The sequence below is a fragment of the Eumetopias jubatus genome, unplaced genomic scaffold (assembly GCF_037043125.1).
Source record: "Eumetopias jubatus isolate StellerSeaLion01/CBP00866 unplaced genomic scaffold, mEumJub1_p1.0 scaffold_4, whole genome shotgun sequence".
Classification (NCBI taxonomy): Eukaryota; Metazoa; Chordata; class Mammalia; order Carnivora; family Otariidae; genus Eumetopias; species Eumetopias jubatus.
The window spans coordinates 172036288-172060245 of NW_028274810.1; the positions used below are offsets into that span (position 1 = coordinate 172036288).

At 40.0% G+C, this 23958-nt stretch overlaps 1 protein-coding gene across 4 annotated transcripts in view; it reads right to left on the minus strand.

Annotated features, from left to right (window-relative positions):
* CSPP1 (centrosome and spindle pole associated protein 1) overlaps positions 1-23958 on the minus strand; it is a 166693-nt gene that overhangs the window by 12779 nt on the left and 129956 nt on the right. For all 4 annotated transcript variants that reach the window (XM_028113319.2, XM_028113310.2, XM_028113297.2 and 1 more), the window contains 4 exons: positions 18000-18139; positions 14453-14593; positions 12606-12652; positions 2055-2118 (listed from right to left, as the gene is read on the minus strand). In XM_028113319.2, coding sequence (XP_027969120.1) covers positions 2055-2118; positions 12606-12652; positions 14453-14593; positions 18000-18139 — 392 coding nt within the window. The remainder of the gene's footprint in view (positions 1-2054; positions 2119-12605; positions 12653-14452; positions 14594-17999; positions 18140-23958) is intronic.

Genomic DNA, 23958 nt, shown 5'->3' on the forward strand with positions numbered 1-23958 from the left:
GGGTGTTGGATTCTGTTCAGTGCCTTTCTGCATCTACTGATAATGATCGTGTGATTTTTCTTCTTTTGCCTGTTGATACGATGATTACATTTTGATTAATTATATTAACTGAATGTAAATCAGCTTTGCATACCCGATATAGATCCCACTTGGTTGTGTTTCTTTTCACACGTTGTTGAATTCAATCTGCTAATATTTTGCTGAGAATTTCTGCATCTATGTTCATGAGAGGTATTGGTATGTAGTTTTCTTGTGCTCTTCTTTGTCTGGTTTTGGTATTAGGGTAATGCTAGACACACAGAATGTGTCCCTCTGCTTCCATTTTCTGGAGCAGGTTGTAGAGAATTCGTAGAATTTTTCCCTAAATGTTTGGTAGAATCCACCAGTGAAGCTATCTGAACCTGGTGCTTTCTGTTTTGGAAACTTATTATTAATTGAATTTCTTTCTTATTGTTTATAGTCAATTTGTGTTTTTTCCAGCTTAATTTATTACAGACACAGAACATTGTGTAAGTTTAAGGTGTACAATGTGATGATCTGATTCTATGTATACAGCTGACCCTTGATTCATGAAGGGCTCCTGTATGTTCGAAAATGCACATATACTTTTGCACTCCTCAAAAACTTTACTGTAGACCAGAAGCCTTACTGATAACACTAAACAGTTGATTAACACATACTTTATATGTTCCATATATATTATATATATATTCTTACAATAAAGGAATCAAGAGAAAATGTTACTGAGAAAATATTTACTGTACTGTATTTACTAGAAAAAAATCCATGTTTAAGTGGATCCACACAGTTCAGACCCATGTTGTTCAATTGACCCATGTCAGTCAATTACATATTGCAAAATGTTTTTGACAATAAGGCTAGTTAACACATACTTCACCTCCTTCGCAGAATTACCATTTTGTTGTTGTTCTTGTTGTTATGGGTGAGGACATGAAAACTCTCTCTCACAGCAACTTTTGTGTATACAGTACAGTACTGTTAACTACAGTCAACATGCTATATATTTAGATCCTCAGAACTTTCTCATCTAGGTTATCACACACACAAAAGCCTTACCCACATTCGTTAGAACAGTGGTAACAGTCATGACTATGGGATATCTGTGGGTATCAAAAAGACAGATTGGTGTATCTTTGGTGTGGTATAATGAAATAGTCTAAGACACCATCTCGAGTGCCCCAAACTGTCTTAATTGTTAGCAGGAACAGGTCACATTTCCCTGATGCTTCCACAGACTACCTCCCCATCCCTATTTCCTCCTGGTTTCTCCATCTCTACTCACTCTCCACAATATGACATCCTGGAAAAGAAAAACTCATTAAAAAAAAAAAAGTATAGGCTAGTTTGGAATTTTCATCTCATGAAATACAACTAATATGTAGGAGATATAATTCCCTGATGGCCCTAAGACAGCAGAAATGCTTATGATCAGAGTACATAATTATGTGTATATTACAATACTTAGGAAGATACATAGAGGTACCGTGAGATATATTTTTTCTTAAGACTAAAAATATTCTTATGACCTTTTAAAATGTAAAGATTCACATGCAGTTTTAAGAAATCAAAGAGGTCCTTTGCACACCTCGCCCAGGTCCCCCCAGCAGTAATGTTTTGGAAAAGAAGAGCAACAGTCTCACATCCAGAATACTGATATGATCCTGATCCACTCATCTCTTAAGCAGTATCCCATGGTATGGATGTACTACAGTTTAACTGTTCACCTGTTGAAGGATATCTGGGCTGATTCCAGGTTTTGGCTATTAGAAGTAAAGCTGTTATGAAAATTCATGTACAGGTTTTTGTGTGAACCATTCCTATGACTTCAAAAGCTCATTTTATTTATAAAGTTTTCAGAATCAGAGTAAGTCATATTTGATGATGATTAAGTTAGTAAAATAGGATATTACCTTTTTACCACCTTGCAAAAGAGTGAAGTACTAATTTTGTCAAGTATGGAGAAAAATACTTAAAAGAAATATAAATAATGCTTAATATTTAAATAACTAGATTGGTAAAATAAATATACTCACCAATAAAAGCACTATCAGATTCCAATAATGAAGTTTTCAAGAAATCATCAGAGTCCTCTGTGGGCTAAAAGAAACATCATATATTAGTGATTTTTCTTAGTCCTGTATGGAAAAACAACAAATTTGTACCAAGAGGCACAAGTCTCCACACTGTCCCCAAAATTAGCAAAAAAGGATGGGGAGAGGTAAGACTGGCTACTTGCCTCCTACACCACATTCCAATGCCCAAAAAAAGAGGAAAGACCCGTTTTATTATGGGTCACAATACTGCTGATGAAAACAGAGTATGAAGCAATGAACCCAATTAAATATTAAAAGTCTTTAAACTGGGGCACCTGGGTGGCTCAGTCAGTTAAGCATCTGCCTTTGGCTCAGGTCATGATCCCAGGGTCCTAGAATCAAGTCCCGCATCGGGGTCCTTGCTCAGCAGGAAGCCTGCTTCTCACTCTGCCTGCAGCTCCCCCTGCTTGTGCTCTCTCTCTCTGACAAAAATCTTAAAAATAAATAAATAAATAAATAAGTCTTTAAACCATTGCCAAGATTCATTCATTCTTTCAATAAATCTGTACAGTGCACTTACTATTATTTCCTCCATGCCAGGAACAAAGATGAGTAAGAGTTTCTGCTGTGGAGTGGATCACAGTCCCATGGGGGACAGAGAGGGGCATGCCCTCAGACACTGACAGCCCTATGTGACAGCAGTTGTCACAAAGGTATAGCACAGACACAGAGGGAACATAAGAGTAGGGGAAAAAAATAACACTAGGATTGCGCTTATACTGAGCTCTCAAATAAGAGGTTAACAGATTTACATTTAGAGAATAATGTCACCTTATATTTTGGAAGGAGCCTAAAGTCACCTACCACCACTTCCCCACCAAATTTCTAGGATGTGCTAGAGCACTCCACTGAAGAGCTATCCATTAATTTCTAAACACATTCCACTAATACACAGCATTATCAGAAAGTTCTCTTTCACTGAATTCTTCCATATATTGCACTTAACTTTCCTTTTTAACACCTATTGATTCTACTTTTGTTTTCTACCATGAACAGCATCTAATATTTACCAAATGGACTGAACCAGGTGTTCCTAGCACTGCATACTGCCCAACCTCTCTTCCTCATCAGAGTCGTTCACATAACTAAAAAGTGATCCCAGGGGCGCCTGGGTGGCTCAATCAGTTAAGCGTCTGCCTTCGGCTCAAGTCACGGTCCCAGGGTCCTGGAATGGAGCCCCGCATTGAGTTCCCTGCTCAGCAGGAAGCCTACTTCTCCCTCTCCCACTCCCCCTACTTGTGTTCCCTCTCTTGTTGTGTCTCTGTCAAATAAATAAATAAAATCTTTCAAAAAAGATACATAAAATAAAAAGTGATCCAAGTCCATGTAAGCTCTATCTTCTCCATGACAACCTGCCCTACTTTCATCTGTATTTTCTATACAGTCCAGTTTCTAGGAAGATGAGGAGCCCAAAATTTATTAGCTTTTTGGTAACAGCCATGATAAGCTGTTGGCTTATGCTGAGTTTCTACTCAGGAAAATATGGTTTTACTAGTCCAGGATTTTAACCAAAATCTCAGCTGTTAAATTTCAGTATCTTTTCACTGAGAAATGTGGCTGCCACATACAGACAAACCTACCGACCCACAGAGACTTCAGGAATAGGTATGGCATGGGGACAAGGAGGAGCTCTCAAGACTAGCTTGATTTCAAGTCTGGGCTTTGCAGCTTACGGACTGCGTGATCATGAGCCCGCAGTTTCCTCTTAATGTCAAATAGGGAAAGCATACCTTGTTGTGTACTTGAGAGAAATAAACATCAATCAAGTACCTGGCACAGAGTGGTCACTCTGTAAATGGTAGCTATTAGCAACATCATTATCACTTCAATTGAAGCACCAAAAGCTACCAACTGGTAACCCTGGGCTACTAAAACAGCCAAGCTGAGCCTTACCTTTATAATCTGAAAATGTGATAATACTGTTACTATCATTTGTGTTTATGAAAATTAAATTTATTTCCAACCTCAATCTTTTCCGCTGAACTCTCTTATCTATCTGCTACTCACCAGTTCCAACTGGTTTTCTAACAAGCATCTCAAAACTTACCATGTTTTAAACTAAGTTCCTAATCTTCCCCACCCCCAAATGTGTTTCTCCTGCTTCACCCGCCACTATAAACAGCAACTCCCAACCAAAACCCTTGAAGTCCACCTTTGACTCCTCATACCCCACAGCCAATATGTCAAAATACTATCAGGTCTCCTTTCAAAATAAATCCAGCCACTTCCGACCACTTCCACTGTTCCCACCTGGGGCTAAATCACATTATATCTTAACTAGATTATAGCAGTAGCCCTGTCACTACTCTGCTCCAAAACTTTAGAAGCATCTCAACACATTCACAGTGTAAAAGGCAAAACCCTGTGATGGGCTCAGAGGCTCCACAGTCCAGCCCATCACCTCTCTACCCCATCTGCTCCCAACCCCCTGCTCCTGGCTCTCCAGACTCTCCGGTCTGCTCACTGCTCCCCGTGTGCACCAAGCCTACTCCTGCCCAGGGCTGCCATCTAGAAGCTTCTTCCTCCAGATGTACCCCCTGGTAATTCACATGGCCGCCTCCTTGATGCCCTTACTTAAATGTTAAATACTCGGTGAGGCCTTCCATGCCCATTATATTTCATATTGTAAACCCTGTCAGCCCAGGACACCCAGGACCCCTTCTCCAGGCCATCACAGACACCAGAGCCCCACGATTTAACATACTGTATGTTTTGTTTGTTTATTGTCTCTCCGTCTTACCAGAAACTAAGCCCTCAGAGGGCAGGGATTTTTGTGCCTTTTGCTCACTCCAGGACCCCCAGCACCTAGGATTGTATCTGGTCCACAGTCAGTATTCAATACATATCTGCTGCATGAAAGTGGCTCATGCCTTCCCTTTATTCAGTCTTTGCACAGATGTCACCTCAGGAGAATGATGTCCTTACCTTGCTTACTTTCTTAACAGGCCTCACCACTACTTATAAACTCCTACTTCCACTGCTGCTAATGATGTTGAAAGCAAACACACGGCACTCATGGACCAGGCCCCGTGTTAATATATCATCTCACTTAATCTCTGCAACAACCTGAGCTATTTTTTATTTAATAAACATTTATATAGAAATTACGTGCTAAGCCTATCCCTAAGTGATGTGCAAATAATAATTTTCTTTTATTATGTTATGTGAATACCCATACATTATATCATTAGTTTTTGAGGTAGTATTCCATGATTCATTGTTTGCGTATAACACCCAGTGCTCCATGCAGTATGTGCCCTCTTCAATACCACCAGGCTAACCCATCCCCCCACCGCCCCTCCCCGCTAGAACCCTCAGTTTGTTTCTCAGAGTACATAGTCTCTTATGGTTCATCTCCCCCTCCGAATTGCCCTCCTTCATTTTTCCCTTCCTGCTATCTACTTCATTTTTTTTTTAACGTATAATGTATTATGTGTTTCAGAGGTACAGGTCTGTGATTTAACAGTCTTACACAATTCACAGCACTCACCATAGCACATACCCTCCCCAATGTCTATCAACCAACCACCCCATCCCTCCCACCCCCCACCACTCCAGCAACCCTCAGTTTGTTTCCTGAGATTAAGAATTCCTCCTCTCAGTGAGATAATACATGTCTTTCTCTGATTGACTTATTTCGCTCAGCATAATACCCTCCAGTTCAATCCATGTCGTTGCAAATGGCAAGATCTCATTCCTTTTGATGGCTGCATAATATTCCATTGTGTGTGTATATATATATATATATATATATATATATATATATAACACATATTCTTTATCCATTCATCTGTCCATGGACATCTGGGCTCATTCCATAGTTTGGCTTTTGTGGACATTGCTGCTATAAACAGCGGGGTGCATGTACCCCTTCAGATCTCTACATTTGTATCTTTGGGGTAAATACCCAGTAGTGCAATTGCTGGGTCATATGGTAGCTCTATTTTCAACTTTTTGAGGAACCTCCATACTGTTTTCCAGAGTGGGTGCACCAGCTTGCATTCCCAACAGCGTAGGAGGGTTCCCCTTTCTCCGCATCCCTGCCAACATCTGTCGTCTCCTGACTTGTTCATTTAAGCCATTCTGACTGGTGTGACTGGTATCTCACTGAGGTCTTCATTTGGATTTCCCTGATGCCGAGCGATGTTGAGCACTTTTTCATGTGTCTTTAGCCATTTGGATGTCTTCTTTAGAAAAATAGCTGTTCATGTCTTCTACTCATTGGATTGGATTATTTGTTCTTTGGGTGTTGAGTTTGATAAGTTCTTTATAGATTTTGGATACTAGCCCTTTATCTATCATTTGCAAATATCTTCTCCCATTATGTTGGTTGTCTTTTGGTTTTGTTGACCATGTCCTTTGCTGTGCAAAAGCTTTTTATCCTGATGAAGTCCCAATAGTTCATTTTTGCCCTTGCTTCCCTTGCCTTTGGCGATGCTTCTAGGAAGAAGTTGCTGCAGCTGAGGTTGAAGAGGTTGCTGCCTGTGTTCTCCTCTAGGATTCTGATGGACTCCTATCTCACATTGAGGTCTTTCAACCATTCTGAGTCTATTTTTGTGTGTGGTGTAAGGAAATGGTCCAGTTTCATGCTTCTGCATGTGGCTGTCCAATTTTCCCAACACCATTTATTGAAGAGACTATCTTTTTTCCATTGGACATTCTTTCTTGCTTTGTTGAAGATTAGTTGACCATAGAGTTGAGGGTCCATTTCTGGGCTCTCTATTCTGTTCCATTGATCTATGTGTCTGTTTTTGTGCCAGTACCATACTGTCTTGATGATGACAGCTTTGTAATAGAGCTTGAAGTCCGAAGTCGGATGCCACTGGCTTTGCTTTTCTTTTTCAACATTCCTCTGGCTATTTGGGGTCTTTTCTGGTTCCATACAAATTTTAGGATTATTTGTTCCATTTCTTTGAAAAAAGTGGATGGTATTTTGATAGGGATTGCATTAAATGTGTAGATTGTTCTAGGTAGCATTGACATCTTCACAATATTTGTTCTTCCAATCCATGAGCATAGAAAGATTTTCCATTTCTTTGTGTCTTTCTCAATTTCTTTCATAAGTATTTTATAGTTTTCTGAGTACAGATTCTTTGTCCTTTGGTTGGGTTTATTCCTAGGTATATTATGGTTTTGGGAGCAACTGTAAATGGGATCGACTCCTTAATTTCTCTTTCTTCTGTCTTGTTGTTGGTGTATAGGAATGCCACTGATTTCGGCACATTCATTTTATAGCGTGCCACTTAACTGAATTACTGTATGACTTCTAGCAGTTTTGGGATGGAGTCTTTTGGGTTTTCCACATAAAGTATCATATCATCTGCAAAGAGTGAGAGTTTGACTTCTTCTTTGCTGATTCAGATGCCTTTGATTTCTTTTTGTTGTCTGATTGCTGTGGCTAGAACTTCTAATACTATGCTGAATAGCTGTGGTAATAGTGGACATCCCTGCCGTATTCCTGACCTTAGGGGGAAAGTTCTCAGTTTTTCTCCATTGAGAATGATATTTGCCGTGGGTTCTTCATAGATGGCTTTTATGATATTGAGGTATGTACCCTCTATCCCTATACTCTGAAGAGTTTTGATCAAGAAAGGATGCTGTACTTTGTCAAATGCTTTTTCTGCATCTGTTGAGAGGATCATCTGGTTCTTGTTCTTTTATCAATGTATTGTATCACAATGATCGATTTGCAGATGTTGAACCAACCCTGCAGCCCAGGGATAAATCCCACTCGGTCATGGTGAATAATCCTTTTCATGTACTGTTGGATCCTATTGGCTAGTATTTTGGTGAGAATTTTTGCATCCATGTACACCAAGGATATGGGTCTGTAATTCTCCTTTCTGATGGGGTCTTTGTCTGGTTTTGGGATCAAGGTAATGGTGGCCTCATAAAACGAGTTTGGAAGTTTTCCTTCCATTTCTATTTCTTGGAACAGTTTCAGAAGAATAGGTATTAATTCTTCTTTAAATGTTTGGTAGAATTCCCCTGGGAAGCCATCTGGCCCTGGGCTTTTGTTTGTTGGGAGATTTTTGATTACTGCTTCCAATTTCCTTAGCGGTTATAGGTCTGTTCAGGTTTTCTATTTCTTCCTGGTTCAATTTTGGTAGTTTATACATCTCTAGGAATGCATCCATTTCTTCTAGATTATCTAATCTCCTAGCATATGGTTGCTCATAACATGTTCTTATAATTGTTTGTATTGCTTTGGTGTTGGTTGTGATCTCTCCTCTTTCATTCATGATTTTATTTATTTGCATCCTTTCTCTTTTCTTTTTTGTAAGTCTGGCCAGGGGTTTATCAATCTTATTAATTCTTTCAAAGAACCAGCTCCTAGTTTCGTTGACCTGTTCAAATGTTCTTTTGTTTTCTATTTCATTGATTTCTGCTCTGATCTTTATTATTTCTCCTCTCCTGCTAGGTTTAGGCTTTATTTGCTGTTCTTTCTCCAGCTCCTTTAGGTGTAGGGTTAGGTTGTGTATTTGAGACCTTTCTTGTTTCTTGACAAAGGTTTGTATTGCCATATACTTTCCTCTTAGGACTGCCTTTCTACAACCCAAAGATTTTGAACAGTTGTGTTTTCATTTTCGCTTGTTTCCATGAATTTTTTAAATTCTTCTTTATTTTCCTGGTTGACCCATTCATTCTTTAGTAGGATGCTCTTTAGCCTCCATGTATCTGAGTTCTTTCTGACTTTCCTTTTGCGACTGAGTTCTAGTTTCAAAGATTGTGGTCCAAAAATATACAGGGAATGTTCCCAATCTTTTGGTACCAGTTGAGACCTGATTTGTGACCCAGGATGTGATCTATTCTGGAGAATGTTCCATGGGCACTAGAGAAGACTGTGTATTCTGCTGCTTTGGGATAGAATGTTCTGAATATATCTGTAAAGTCGATTTCGTCCCGTGTATCATTTAAAGTCTTTATTCCCTTGTTGATCTTTTGCTTAGATGATCTGTTCATTTCAATGAGCGGGGTGTTAAAGTCCCCTACTATTACTGTATTGTTGTCAATGTGTTTCTTTGCTTTTGTTATTAACTGGCTTATATAACTGGCTGCTCCCATGTTAGGGGCACAGATATTTACAACTGTTAGATCTTCTTGTTGGATAGACTCTTTAAGTAGGATATAGTGTCCTTCCTCATCTCTTATTATAGTCTTTGGTTTAAATTTGTCTGATATAGGGATTGCCACCCCATCTTTCTTTTGGTGTCCATTAGCATGGTAAATGGTTTTCCACCCCCTCACTTTCAGTCTGGAGGTGTCTATGAGTCTCAAATGAGTCTCTTGCAGACAGCATATCGATGGGTCTTTTTTTTTTTATCCAATCTGATACCCTGTGTCTTTTGATTGGGGCATTTAGCCCATTTACATACAGGGTAACTATTGAAAGATATGAATTTAGTGCCATTGTATTGCCTGTAAGGTGACTGTTACTGTAGATTTTCTCTGTTCCTTTCTGGTCTATGTTACTTTTAGGCTCTCTCTTTGCTTAGAGGACCCCTTTCAATATTTCTTGTAGGGCTGGTTTGGTGTTTGAAAATTCCTTTAGTTTTTGTTTGTTCTGGAAGCTTTTTATCTCTCCTTCTCTTTTCAATGACAGCCTAGCTGGATATAGTATTCTTGGCTGCATATTTTTCTCGTTTAGTGCTCTGAATATATCATGGCAGTGCTTTCTGGCCTGCCAGGTCTCTGTGGATAGGTCTGTTGCCAATCTAATGTTTCTACCAACTTAGGTTACAGATCTCTTGTCCCAAGCTGCTTTCAGGATGTTCTCTTTGTCTCTGAGACTAAGTTTTACTATTAGATGTCGGGGTATTGACCTATTTTTATTGATTTTGAGGGGGGTTCTCTGTCCCTTTCTGGATTTTGATGCCTGTTTTCTTTCCCAAATTAGGGAAGTTCTCTGCTATAATTTGCTCCAATATACCTTCTGCTCCTCTCTTTCTTCTTCTTCTGGGATCCCAATTATTCTAATATTGTTTCATCTTATGGTATCGCTTATCTCTCAAATTCTGCCCTTGTGATCCAGTAGTTGTTTATCTCTCTTTTTCTCAGCTTCCGTATTCTCCATCATTTGGTCTACTATATTACTAATTCTCTCTTGTACCTCATTCATCCTAGCAGTTAGAGCCTCCATTTTTTAATGCACCTCATTAATAGCCTTTTTGATTTTGACTTGGTTAGTTTTTAGTTCTTTTATTTCTCCAGAAAGGGTTTTTCTAATATCTTCCATGTTTTTCAACCCCAGCTAGTATGTTTAAAATCGTCATGCTGAACTCTAGTTCTGAGATCGTAGTAATGTCTGTATTGATTAGGGCCCCGGCAGTCGGTACTGCCTCTTGTTCTTTTTTTTTTGAGGTGATTTTTTTCCGTCTTTTCATTTTGTCCAGAGAAGAATAGATGAATGAGAGAACAAAATGCTAACAGGGTAACAACGACCCCAGAAAAATATACACTAAACAAATCGGAAGACACCTGAAACCAGGGGAAAAGAAATGGAAAGAAAGAAAAAAGAAAAAAAAAAGAATCTGATCAAATATGATCAGGCTGGTGCATAGATCAGTGCCACACACTAAATTTTGGGCATAATTTGGTTTGTTAGAAGAAAGTGCCCCCCAAAATTTTATAGAAAGAAAAACTTATATATGTACAAAAATAAGGGTAAATACAATGAAGGGATGTAATATGACTGTAAAGGTGAAAATTATAAAAGATTTTATAAAAGAAATTGAGAAGATAACTTGGTTGAAAAAAGAAAGAAGAGGAATTAAAAAAAAAAAAAGAAAGGGAGAGAATTTGATCAGGCAGGAGACTAGAACAAAGCCATACACTAGAGATTTAGGGTATATTTTGGTCTGTTAGAAGAAACTGTATCCCAAAATTTTAAAGAGAGAACAACTTATATATATATATATACACACACACCAGAAATAAGGTTAACTACTATGAAGGGATAAAATATGACTCTAAAAATGAAACATAAAGATTTTTAAAAAGGAATCGATAAGATGTTGGTTGAAAAAGGGAAAAAGAAAAACCAAAAAAAATTAAAAAGATTAACTTTGAAAGACTAAAGAATCAGGGGGCAGAAAAAGCCATGAATTCTATGTGCAGTATTCCCCTAGTGCTGGAGTTCTGCCATTCTCATTGATCGGTAAATGTGGTCTTGGCTGGCTGTTCTTGCTGATCTTCTGGAGGAGGGGCCTGTTGCCGCGGTTCCCAAATGTCTGCCGGAGGTGGAATTGCCCCGCCCTTGCCAGGTCCCGGCTAAGTAATCTGCTCGGGTTTGCTCTCGGGAGCTTTTGCTCCCTGCAAGCTTTCCATACAGCTTTGGAGGACCAGGGTGGAAATGGTGGCCTCCCTATCTCCATCCCGGAGGAGCCGAGAACTCGGGGACCTGCTCCTCAGTGCGCCCCCAGAGAAAAGCAGTCAATCACTCCTGTCTCCCCAGTCTCCGGCCGCCCTCTGTGCTCACCCAGCCTGTGATTGAGCATCTCTATCTCTGGCACATGACCCCGTGTGGAATCTCCAAACCCAGCAGATCCCTGCGGTGTGCTCCCGCGCCGCTCCTCCCGGGGGGGAAGAAGGGGAATCTCCCCGGATCTGCCACTTGTTGGGTCCCTGCTCAAAGAGCAGTGGCCCAACTGTACCGCGGACCTCGGTTTATGGCAACCCCGAGCTGAGAGCCCACTCCTTGGCTCCATCTCTGCAGCCGGCTTCCCCGCTCCGCTACCTGGGAGCTCTGCCGCACTCAAGCAACCCTGGTCTTCCTGTGACGCCGAGGGTCCTGAGACCACACTGTCCCAGTGAAGGTTCCACCCCCCGCTTAGCCACTGGAGCGACGTCCCTCAGCGGAGCCGACTTCTAAAAGTTCCGATTTTGTGCTCCGCGGCTCTAGCACTTGCCAGTAGCGGCTGATGGAAGACTCCTCCCCCACCATCTATCTTCCCAAATATCGCCTCGGATTCACTTCTCCGCACATCCTACCTTCCAGAAAGTGGTCGCTTTTCTGTTCAGAGAGTTGCTGCTGTTCTTTATTTCGATCTCTGGTTGAATTAGTACGTGCTCAGAATGGTTTGATGACTATCTAGCTGAATTCCTGGGACCAGACGAAATTTAGGTCTCCTACTCCTCCGCCATCTTGCTCCTCCTCTCACAAATAATAATTCTTATAGCCACCCTCAATATTATCTCAATATAAGGAAGCTAAGGCACAGAAAGATTAAATACCCTGCCTGAAGTCACATAGCTAAAACAGACTAACCTAAACAGCCTAGCTCTAAAGTTTGTAACACACTACACTTCGTATAACAATACGCTTTCTCTCTACATATTTTACTAATATATCTCTACCTACCCACTACATGGATGAGACAAGATTAAATTCTTTCTTAATTCAATATTAAAAACTGGATTACTCACTTACCATATGCCTAAAATTTTTTATCCCCCAAAAACAAGCTTGAAAAACTGTAACTGGCTTCTTACCATTCTGAGGTCCCGTACTTTAGCACTTGGGATGGCATCTAAGTCAACTGTAGTTAATGGAGAAAAAAAAAAAAAACATTTTAAAAATAAAAACTTTTAGAATATCAAAAAAAAAACCTTTTAGAATATCTTTTGTGACTAGCTCTCTACTGGAAATTCTTTTTCAACTATCACATTTTAGAATGTTAAGATATTACTTATTTATTAATAAATATAACTCAGCACCCATTCTAGTTGACTAGAAAAAGTAAATGTCATTATGAGCTTAATACTGATGTCTGTAGAAAAAGAAAAGCAGGATTCTTCACCAGCTTCACTCATATTTCCACAACCCAATTTCCAGTGGCTGAGTGGAGTTAAACACGGCCCCTCACATGGAATTAGTTCAGCTCCAGGCACCTGGTTCCACAGAGATTCTGGAACAGGTGTCCCAAAGGCCCCTCATGGATTTGACCAGTGTTCCTATGTGTTCCTCTGAATAGTGCATTTTGTCCTTTAGAGACTGCCTTTGGGAATAAATAGGCTACCGATGAATGATAGCCTGTATTCCTTCTCAGACTATTTTATACCATGTTTGTGACTTTTATAGTTAAGCCATTTTCTTATTCAGTCATCATCGTCTTTATTGGAAGCTGGCCAGTGGCTGCTATGGCAGATGAATACCCTCAGTGCCAACATGCACCTGCATCCCTCCACCTGGGGACTACTTTTGGGTTAATCAGCCTAATATGTCAAGACCACACCAGATCAGATCATCAGCTGGGTCTCCTCTGGAAAAATTCCACCAAAATGCTTGTAAAGGTTGAAGAATGTCCTAGTTTCTCTTCTCTGATGACATGCCTACTATTTATCATAGAATCTGGGTTACTCTGCTGTCAGAGGGTGATCTATGAGACTACTGTGAAAAGTCCTGTACAAAATGGAGGAAAGACTTTCCCTGTATCAATCTTTATCAGTCTTGACCTGGGCCTAAAATGGTGCACCACTTACTCCTGTGATAATGTCTCCTGGTGAAAAAACATTCCCCAGATCCTGCAAGCCTGAGAATGAGAATGTCTTCTCATTCTTATTACTGGATTGTTGTGTTTTTAGGACTCATTTTCCATGGCCACCCTCAGGGGCCTGCAGGCTGGCAAAGCTGGGGAAATATGTGAAGTCCTGCAGGACACTGGGCCAACAGGGTCCAAGATGCTCTGCTCTGTGAGGCAGCTACCCCCACTCTGCCATCAGGTGCTCCCCCACTCCCCAGTTCCATACTCCCAAGGGACCCTAGATTCTCCTTTGCAGCATTCAGCACATTTATGCTTATTTAGCATCTAACTCCTGCCACAAAGTATAAGCTCCTTGACAGGAGGAGCATATTTCCTTCATCACCACATCCCCCAGATATGGGTCAGTACTTGTGCTCACCAATAGGCACTCAGTATCTGTTGACTGGCTGATTATACAAACGTACATTCATAGCCCAGTCTCGCTAAACAGATTTTGATGCCATATCAAAACCTGTCAGACACACATGGCAAAGAAATGCCCCATAGGGCACTGGTGTGTTTGCCCAGCACTCCTCCCCCTGGCTCCTACTTCCTGCTGCAGATGGCACCTGGCCTAGCCGAGGTCCTCAATCCTCCCTGGACCCCTCTCACACATAACGTACCTCAGCCACAGCAACCAGAGCCCTCTCGGGGACCTGTCCTTTTCTGGGACTATCTGCCAAAAGGGCCACGTGAGCATGGAGCTGCCAGTGGCGGGAAGCTGCCTGGGACTGAAATCAATACCAGAGAGAAAAGAAGCCAACAACAACAAACAACCGACTGATACTATTTGAGACAGGAATGATTATTTCTTACCTTCAGCATCTTCCTGCATCTTCATTCTATTCAGTTTCTTCTGCTGCTCTCTTAGTAGGGCTTGCTGCTGAATCTCTAAGGTGTGGTGATCTCTTGGAGGATCCGGGTACATAAATTTCAGATCAACTCGTGTTTCTGAATCTAGTACAAAAAATATATAGCTAAGTTCAATCTTGTTTCCAAAGGAGATTTTATAAAACTTCACTATAAGTAACATATGAGTAACCTAATTTCAAAATCAAGGAACAATTAAAATAATAAAATATCACCAAAGTCAAGAGATATTAAAATTATCATAAAACTCAACACGAAATTAATATTCTTTAAGTAAATGCCCTTTCACAAACTTACCAACATTAAAAGGAACCCCCCTGCCCCACCCCAGAACAAGCAGTAGCTTATTATGCAATCTCCATCCATACCTCCCCACTCCCCAAGATGCCTCCCAGAGCACACAGCTGGGCAACTATATACAGGTGATAGCCAAGCAGTCACAGGGCTACAACTCAGGCAGCCATTTAGACACTGTAATCACAGCCAGTCCCTAAAATATACTGAAAAAATGAAACAATGTTATTGGCCAATTAATATTTTAACCCTTGCATATATCACACAAAAAGCAAGATAAAGGCAGACTGGCTGGAATTTTAGGAGAGATGTCATTAGTGGAGGAAATGACAATCTAAGAATTCATCTATGCCACAAGTTCAAGAATATCAAGTGATCAGAATGAAAATGTTAAAACTTAATTTTTATTTTTTTTAATTAATTTATTTATTCATGAGAGACAGAGAGAAAAGCAGAGGGAGAAGCAGGCTCCCAAGGAGCAGGGAGCCCGATGCGGGACTCGATCCCAGGACCCTGAGACCATGACCCGAGCCGAAGGCAGACGCCCAACCATCTGAGCCACCCAGGCGCCCAAAACTTAATTTTTAAATCTTGAGAACAAAAATATAGTTCATACATTTAAAAAGCCTTGAAACTATTATTCCCTTTGATCTACTAATTATACTACTGGAATACAATTTAAAGAAATGATCATAAATATGTAAAAGGCTTTATGATCAGAAATTATCACAATTACCAAAATAATTTAAAAGTATAATATAATAAAAACATGGGAACCAAGTTGAGTAAGAACTAGAAAATGGTTAAGAGCAAAGTTAACAGAAGACACTCTGGACACATGAACTTGGATTGGATGGACCCTGACTTGGCCACTTCCAGACTCAGTTTCCTCTCTGTAAAAACTTTAAGAAACCTCAAAAACCAAGTCATATAATGAACGAGGATTCAATGTGGAAATCATACAGGGAAATGAATGGCTCAATTTTATGGTGTAAACCTTTTTTGTTCTCACGATCTCTTTATACTCTTTGAGGACCCCAAGGAGCTTTTATCTATGTCTCTCTCTCACACACACACAGGCCTTATTAGAAATTAAAACTAAGAAATTTTTAAAACATGAGAATACACAAATGTATTATTAGCATCAGAGCAATGGATTTATCACGTATGTAACCTCCAGAAAACCTGTACACACATGTGAGAATAAACATGAAAAAGACAAATAATGTCTTAGTTTATAATGAAAACAGTTCTGACTGCACAGGTCCCCTGACCAAACTCTGAGACCTACTGGCTTAATACAACGCCTCCCATATACAATGGAATATTACTCAGCCATCAGAAAGGATGAATACCCACCATTTGCATCGACATGGATGGAACTGGAGGGGATTATGCTAAGTGAAGTAAGTCAAGTAGAGGAAGACAATCATATGGTTTCACTCATATGTGGAACATAAAGAATAGCAAGCAGGACCATAGGGAAAGGGAAAGAAAAATGAATGGGAAGAAATCAGAGAGGGAGACAAACCATGAGAGATTCTGGACTCCGGGAAACAAACTGGGGGTTACAGAAGGAGGGGGATGGGGTAACCGGGTGATGGGTATTAAGGAGGGCACATGTTGGGATGAACACTGGGTGTTATACACAACTAATGAATCACTGAACACTACACCAAAAACTAATGATGTATTATATGCTGACTAACTGAACATAATAAAAAATAAATAAATGGGTTGCTTTGCAATTGGATTGTTGTAATAAATTAACCAAATTCTAGTTAACCGACAATCAAATAAATAAATAAATGATAGCATTAAAAAACAATAGTAAATGTAACTGATGACACTTGTAAATCTAAATGAAAAACAGAGAAAATTAAATAAGTTATATCTTGTTTTTGTTTTACTTTTTTTTTTTTTCAAGATTTTATTTATTTGGTAGAGAGAGACAGCAAGAGTGGGAGAGGGAGAAGCAGGCCTCCCGCTAAGCCAGGAGCCCGATGCAGGGCTCAATCCCAGGACCCTGGGACCATGACCTGAGCCGAAGGCAGACACTTAACGACTGAGCCACCCAGGCGCCCCATACTTTTTTTGTTTTAAACTAGGCTCAGAAAGAAGACTAGAAATATTTAGGTGATTTGAGTAAGGTGATTTTCCCCTCTTATCTATCTTTCTGTGTTTTCAAAACTTTCTGTAATAGATACTATTTTTAAAAGTAAAAAGAAGAAAGGTTCAATTCTGGTTCATCTGGTATAGGTCGTATGATCACACATCCAACAATTTGCCACCTCGACTCCGACACCTGCTCTATTAAATGGTCCAAAAGGAAAAATCACATATAACACACATTTTGGTTCCTCTACACATTTTCAGTTTCCCAGGCCCCTGTGTCTCCTGGTAATCCTATTTCCCTACTAAGCTTTCTCTCCTCCTTCTAAGCACTACATCAAATCTTCTCAACTCTCTTCCTTCAAATATCCTCTATTTGCTCCTGCCTACTCAGGGACCCTGCTCTCATCATTCCCTCCCTCTCTCTCATATCCTACATACACCTCTTACCCTGTCACAAGCCACCCTCCACAGTAGCATCAGAACGCATTCCCCCAGCTCTGGACCCTCCGTTCCTCCCTTTCCCAGCCAAGCTTCCTCCAGGGGTTGTCACTGCCTCCAACAGTCTGCCTCCTAGTCAATCCTCATTCCAATGTTAGTTGGCTTCTGATGCCCTAATTCCACCAAAGATCTAATTGAGGTCACCAGTGACCTCTGATCCAAATGATACTTTGCAATATTCCTCTTACACGATTCTTTCTCCTTGACACGCTCTCTTCCCTCAGCTTTCAGGATACCACATTCTCCAGTCACTCTGGCTGTTCGTTCTTAGTCTCTTTCCCAAGCTCAGCTTGCCCTGTCCCCCTTCCATTAATGACTTCCATTAAGTGCCACTCTTATTAGTCTACCTGATCTAATCCACTCCAGAGAGGCTTTAACAGCTGTATGCTCTCCAAAAGAAAAGAGACAAACCAAAGCCTCATCTACCAGATTGGTAACATAAAGAACTAAAGTATATAGAAGTTTTATTCATCGTTATTTAAAATAGGTATCGTAGATGAAACTTTACTTTAGAAAAAGGATACAAATAAATACTTGAATACGGGGAGAACACAGTCTGTATATAAAAGAGCAGCATTCGACTCACCTCTATCTTTCAGCTCATTGAAGTCATGAATATTCTGAAAAGTAGTAGCATCTAAGCCCTTAGGCGACTGTCTTCTCACAGGAGCTTGCAGTCGATGCCTAGCCATGTCAAATATATCCATGGGATTCCTTTCTCTTTTCCTACAGAGAGATGACAAATTTTGGTAAATGTGTTTTAATGGGAAGAGAATTGGAGTTCACATTTAACTCCCTGTACAAGAAATCTGGCATCTCAGGGTGCCTGGGTGGCTCAGTCATTAAGCGTCTGCCTTCGGCTCAGGTCATGATCCCAGGGTCCTGGAATCGAGCCCCGCATCGGGCTCCCTGCTCCGGGGGAAGCCTCCTTCTCCCTCTCCCACTCCCCCTGCTTGTGTTCCCTCTCTTGCTGTGTCTCTCTCTGTCAAATAATAAAATCTTTAAAAAAAAAAAATCTGGCATCTTACATCACAGTATACTAGAAAACTTTAATACGTTATTTCAATCTCTTGTATTAAAAAATATAGTAAAGGTCAGTGTAATCTTCCAAGATATTCTGATGCAAAGTACCTTATTAGAAGAGTAAAATGAGTTAGCTTTACCTTAAAAATGTTCACATAGTAGAAAGATCATAGTCTTTGAAGTCAGCAAAACCAAGACTCAAAGACCAGCTCTGCTATTTATTGGCAGTTTGACCTTGATTTCATCATCTGTATGATGCAGATGATGTCTATTCCTTCTAATTAAGTGAAGTTATACACGGTAAAGTACCCAGCATTGTATTTGACATATGTTAAGTAATCAATAAATGTTATCTTCCCCTCAGCCTAAAATAAAAATTATACAGAGAAATATGGTATTAATACACCACCCAATATAATGGGTACTATACACAGTCTCCAACACTAATTTTACAACGGCTTTTGGGGAACTCAATACCTAATTAGTTTATTTGATACTCTGGTACCTAGGAAGTTAACATAATAGGGGGCTTAGTAAGCAAGTTTCCTGCTAGGGCTTTGGGGGAGTGACTAAGAAGAGGAAAGGATGGGGGACAGTGTCTCTAGCCCTGAAAAGACCTACCTGTGCTTCCCGCAGCACTAGACAGTCCCCCTCTATTTCTGAAAATTAGGCTTTAAGCTATAGCTGTCAGAGACTTGGCCCAACTCTTGCCTTCATTTCTTTGTTCACTAAATCTTCCCTAAGCACCTAGATGGGAAAGCTTGGATCCCAAAAGGCAATACTACTGTTCTCCTGGAGCTTCCTTTCGAGGTGAGGATAACAAATCACAAAAGTACCTCGTCAAGGCTGACAAAGACCTCTAGTGAACTGGACTCCTTCCTAGTTTCCATTACTACTAAAAGTTAAATAGGCTACTAAGTTAGGAATTAGATTATTAGATCTTCTTTGGATGTGAGCTGGCTAATGTTTGTTTTGTGCCTAACACAAAGTAAGAGCTCAATAATGTGAGCTTAATTAATGAATAAGATTCTTTTTGTGAAACAATTTATAAAATTGGAATAATCAACTCTGAGATGTCTCTGATTATGATACATATTAAAAATTATACCAGAGTAAATGTATTTAACCAATTCTTGTTAAATGATGGCAATCTAACATATATTCTCTAAGTTAGCATGTAGAATTTACAAGGTACTTTCAAATACATGCATGTATTTATGCTTCGCTAAAATCTCATGGGGTAGAAATTATTGCTATCACTTGCAGAAGAGAAAATTGAAAAGCTACCTGGTTTCTCTTATATTGGTTTGCCAAAAGAGAGTACAGTGTTCAATTTATGAAAGAAAATTAATGTCAATAACCCACTATACTGAATTAAACATGCATGTTTGAGTATGTAAAGCTGCAATAGTTAAGACATTTATAACATCATAAAAGTAAATAAAGAAAAACTACACTGACCTCTCAACTACTTATAAGTAGTTGATAAATAAAACAGAACTACTCACTGAAAATTACCGCCTTGGGTTAACATTTCATTATCTAGCCATTCCGTATTTTTGAAATTTTCTCACTGTGTTTACTTAGCTAGAACATGCTTGGAGATTAAGCTGCGACATTAAAATCCTATCACATACTGGATTAGAGTCTTAAGCATCAGTATAAATTTAACAGAAATACAAAATGATAGGCCAGGAACAATGACAGATATGTTTCTCAGTACACATAATATTATCTAGCTCTGTCCACTAAACAGGGCCCAGACGCAAAGACACCCAGAAAGCACATCCAGCATCCAGAGCTTGTTTCTAAATACCATCCTCCAAGAGGAACCATGGCTTCCTGGAGAAATAGCGGATTTCAGGGCTGGGGTAGGGGAAATACAAGAGCATCCTGAAGTGTCTCTCGTAATACCAAAAAGGAATGAAGTGCTCAAAAAAAATGGACAATGGATTATACCCCAAAGTACAAAATAAATATACATGAATCGAAAGTGATATAAAGATTGAATAAATAAAGGGAAGAGAAGGGACAGTTTTTTAAGATTTATTTACTTTAGAGAGAGAAAAAGAGAGAGCATGTGAGAGCATGAGCAGGGGGAGGGGCAGAAGGAAAGGGAGAGAAGCAGACTCCCCACTGAGCTCAGAGCCCAACACGGGGCTCGATCATATGACCCCAAGACCACGACCTGAGCCAAAATCAAGTCTGATGCTCGACCAAGTGAACTACTCAAGCACACCAAGAAGGGACAAATCTTCCTTACAAAAGAATTCTAAAAATATACATATATAGATAACTAAGCCCCTCTACAGGCTATGGAGCTTAATCCTACCTCCTACCCATTCTTGTGAGTGTGCCAAATTCGTTGAGTCATGTCCTAAGAATAGTAACTACAGCAGAGAAACCTGGCAAATTCTACTTTAACCAAATGATGAAGGTTTCCATCCCCAGGAATGTCTATGTAGATGCCACATACCCCCATTATATGATGTGATGAGAAGGCCATCCACCCTGTGCAATTCTTTCCAAAAACCCTTAACACCAGTCTAATCATGAGTAAACTTCAGACAAACCCAGACTAGGGGATATTCTATAGGATTCTACCTGGCCAATACCCCTCTAGACTGTCACAGTCATGAAAACAAGTAAAGACTAAGAAACTGTCCCAGACCAGAGGAGACTAGAAGACATGACAACTAAATGCAATGTGGTACCTACAGTGATTAGATTCTGGAACAGAAAGAGAACATTAATGGAAAAACTAGGGAAGGCTAAAAAGTCTGGAACTTAGTAGTAATGTTCCAACAACAGTTTTTTAGTGACAGTCAAACTCCAGTAACACAAGATGTTAACAACTGGGGAAAACTGAGTGAGAGGCATATGGAAACTCTGTACTATGTCTGCAACTTTTCTTTTAATCTAAAATGATGCCAAAATAAATAAAAGTTTATTTTGAACAAAACTGCTCTGCAGTTTGAAGAACACTACTTTAAAAAAATTTATGAGTCCTTTTGGCAAAAATCAGAAATGTTTGATAGTCTGTAAGTTATAAGTATTTTAGAAAATAGATTGTTGATGGAAAATGTAAAAGATACCTTTAAAATGTAACTATGATTATTCCAACTCTGAAGTTGTCCATTCCTATATAGTTTTCCCCCTCAAAGACTAAATTTCTGTGCCTGATTTTATAGAAGACTAAAAATGGGAAAGTAAAGAGAATGTTTTCATAATTTTCTATTTCTAGTCTTGTTTCAATTATCTTTTTCCCCAGCATGGACTTCCCTACCACTTAGCTTAGCTTACAAAGCAACTTCTGCACCCATTTGCCTTGTGTACATACAGACTGAAATCAGTCAATTATTTTCATTCACTGATTTCTGTGGTGAGACAAAACAGTCCATTCTAAGATAGAGCTGGAAGAAAGGTGTGCCCGCCCCAAACTCAGTTTTATTGAGTCTAATCCTATTAAACATTTCATGATTAGGGCTAGTATTTCTGGTTTTCCTTCAAGAAAGTGCTACTTCAGGGCACCTGGGTGGCTTGGATGGTTAAGCATCTACCTTTGGCTCAGGTCATGATCCCAGGGTCCTGGAATCGAGCCCTGTGTCAGGCTCCCTGCTCAGCAGGGAGTGTGCTTCTCTCTCTCCCCCTGCCTCTCCACCCAACTCGTGCTCTCTCTCTCTTGCTCACTCTCTAATATTTTTTTTAAAAAGTGCTACTTCTTTCTTCCTCCCCAATCTCAACATCTCTGTCACCACCACTATGGTGGTCATCATCATCACCATAAATATATTATTGGCAGTAAGGAAGGGCAGTTAAGACGCTCAATTTAAATGTTTTATATTAGGTTAAATATTCATTAAATATCCCATATTTTTGCAGTGAATAGATTGAACAGGTATGGATAAATGTTTTATGAAGGCAACATAATCTACATAAAATTCAAGAATGTGAATCTAAGAGAATATTGGTGCAGATAGTCCAACATGGCAGAGAAATAGGAGACCTTGGTTTTGTCTGGTTCCAGGAATTCAACTAGTAGCTATCAAATCATTCTGAACACCTGTGAACTCAACCAGAGATCTAAGGAAAGAATAGCTGCAACTCTACAAACAGAAAAGCGACTACTTTCTGCAAGGCAGGATGTGCAGAGAAGTGAATCTGAAGCTCTATATGGGAAGATAAACCGCCAGGGAGGTGGGGGGAGCCTCCCTAAGCCAACACCCGAAACTGATATAGCAGCCAAGCGCAAAATCAGAACTTTTAGAAGTCTGCTCCAGTGAGGGACAGCCCTGCCTGAGAGGCATGCTAAGGTGGTGAAATGGGGCAAAAACCTAGGTGGGACAGTGTGGTCTCTGGATCTTCAGGATCACAGAAAGACCTGGGGTGCCTGGGGGTGGACAAGTGGGCTGCAATCAGAAAGCCCAGGTGTGGGCTCTCAGCATAGTGTTGCCATAAATGACGAACCACCAAACAGTTGGGAGACTGCACTCCTGATAGCAGCTAGGGACAAGAGATCCATAAACCCCAAGGGTAGAAATGTTAGACTGGCAGGAGCTCTATCCACAGAGACATGGCAGGCCATAAAGGACTGCCATGATATATTCAGAATTGACCCTACTTCGTCCCCCAGGGAGGAGCGGCATGAGTATGTGCCATAGGAGGCTGCAGGGTTTGGAGACTCCCATCAGGGTTTCGTGCAGATGGAGACCAGGGAGACAGATGTGATTGACTGCTTTTGCGTGAGGGCACACTGAGGAGTGGGCCCCGAGCTCTGGCTCTGGGGCTGAAGATTGGGAGGCCGCCATTTTAATTCTCATCCTCTAAAGCAGAGCAGAAAGCCTTCAGGGAACAAAACCACATAGAACAAACCAGAGCAGCTTACTTAGCATGGACCCCTGGCAAGGGCAATGCAGTTGCCCCTGGGGCAAAGACACTGTAGAATCAGCACAACAGGCCCCTCCCCCAGAGGATCACCAAGAATATCCAGCTAAGACCATGTTTACTAATCACACAGAACGGCAAAACTCCAGCACTAAGGGAAAACATATAGAAATTATGGTCTTTTTGCCACGATTCTTTAGTACTTCAATTTTAATGTTTTTGCTCTTTCTTTTTTCAACCATTTTCTTATTTTTGAATCAACTCTTTTAAAATCTTTTTTAATTTTCATATTTACACTTACATTCTAGCCTTCCATTGTATTTAATATTATTTTTGTATATATATTAAAGTTTTCCTTTCTTTACAATTTTGGGATGCAGTTTCTTCTAACAAACAGACCAAAATACACTCAGGATATAGTGTATTGCTCTGTTCTGTTCACCTGTTTATATTCCTTTTTTTTTTTTTGACTTTTAATTTTCATTTTTATAGTTACATTCTATCCTTTATTTTCGTACATATAGAAGTTTTTCTTTCCTTACAATTTTGGAATCTAGTTTTCTAACAGACAAAAATGCACACAGGATCCAGTGTATTGCTCTGTTTTATTCACCTGTCTGATTATATTCTCTCACACT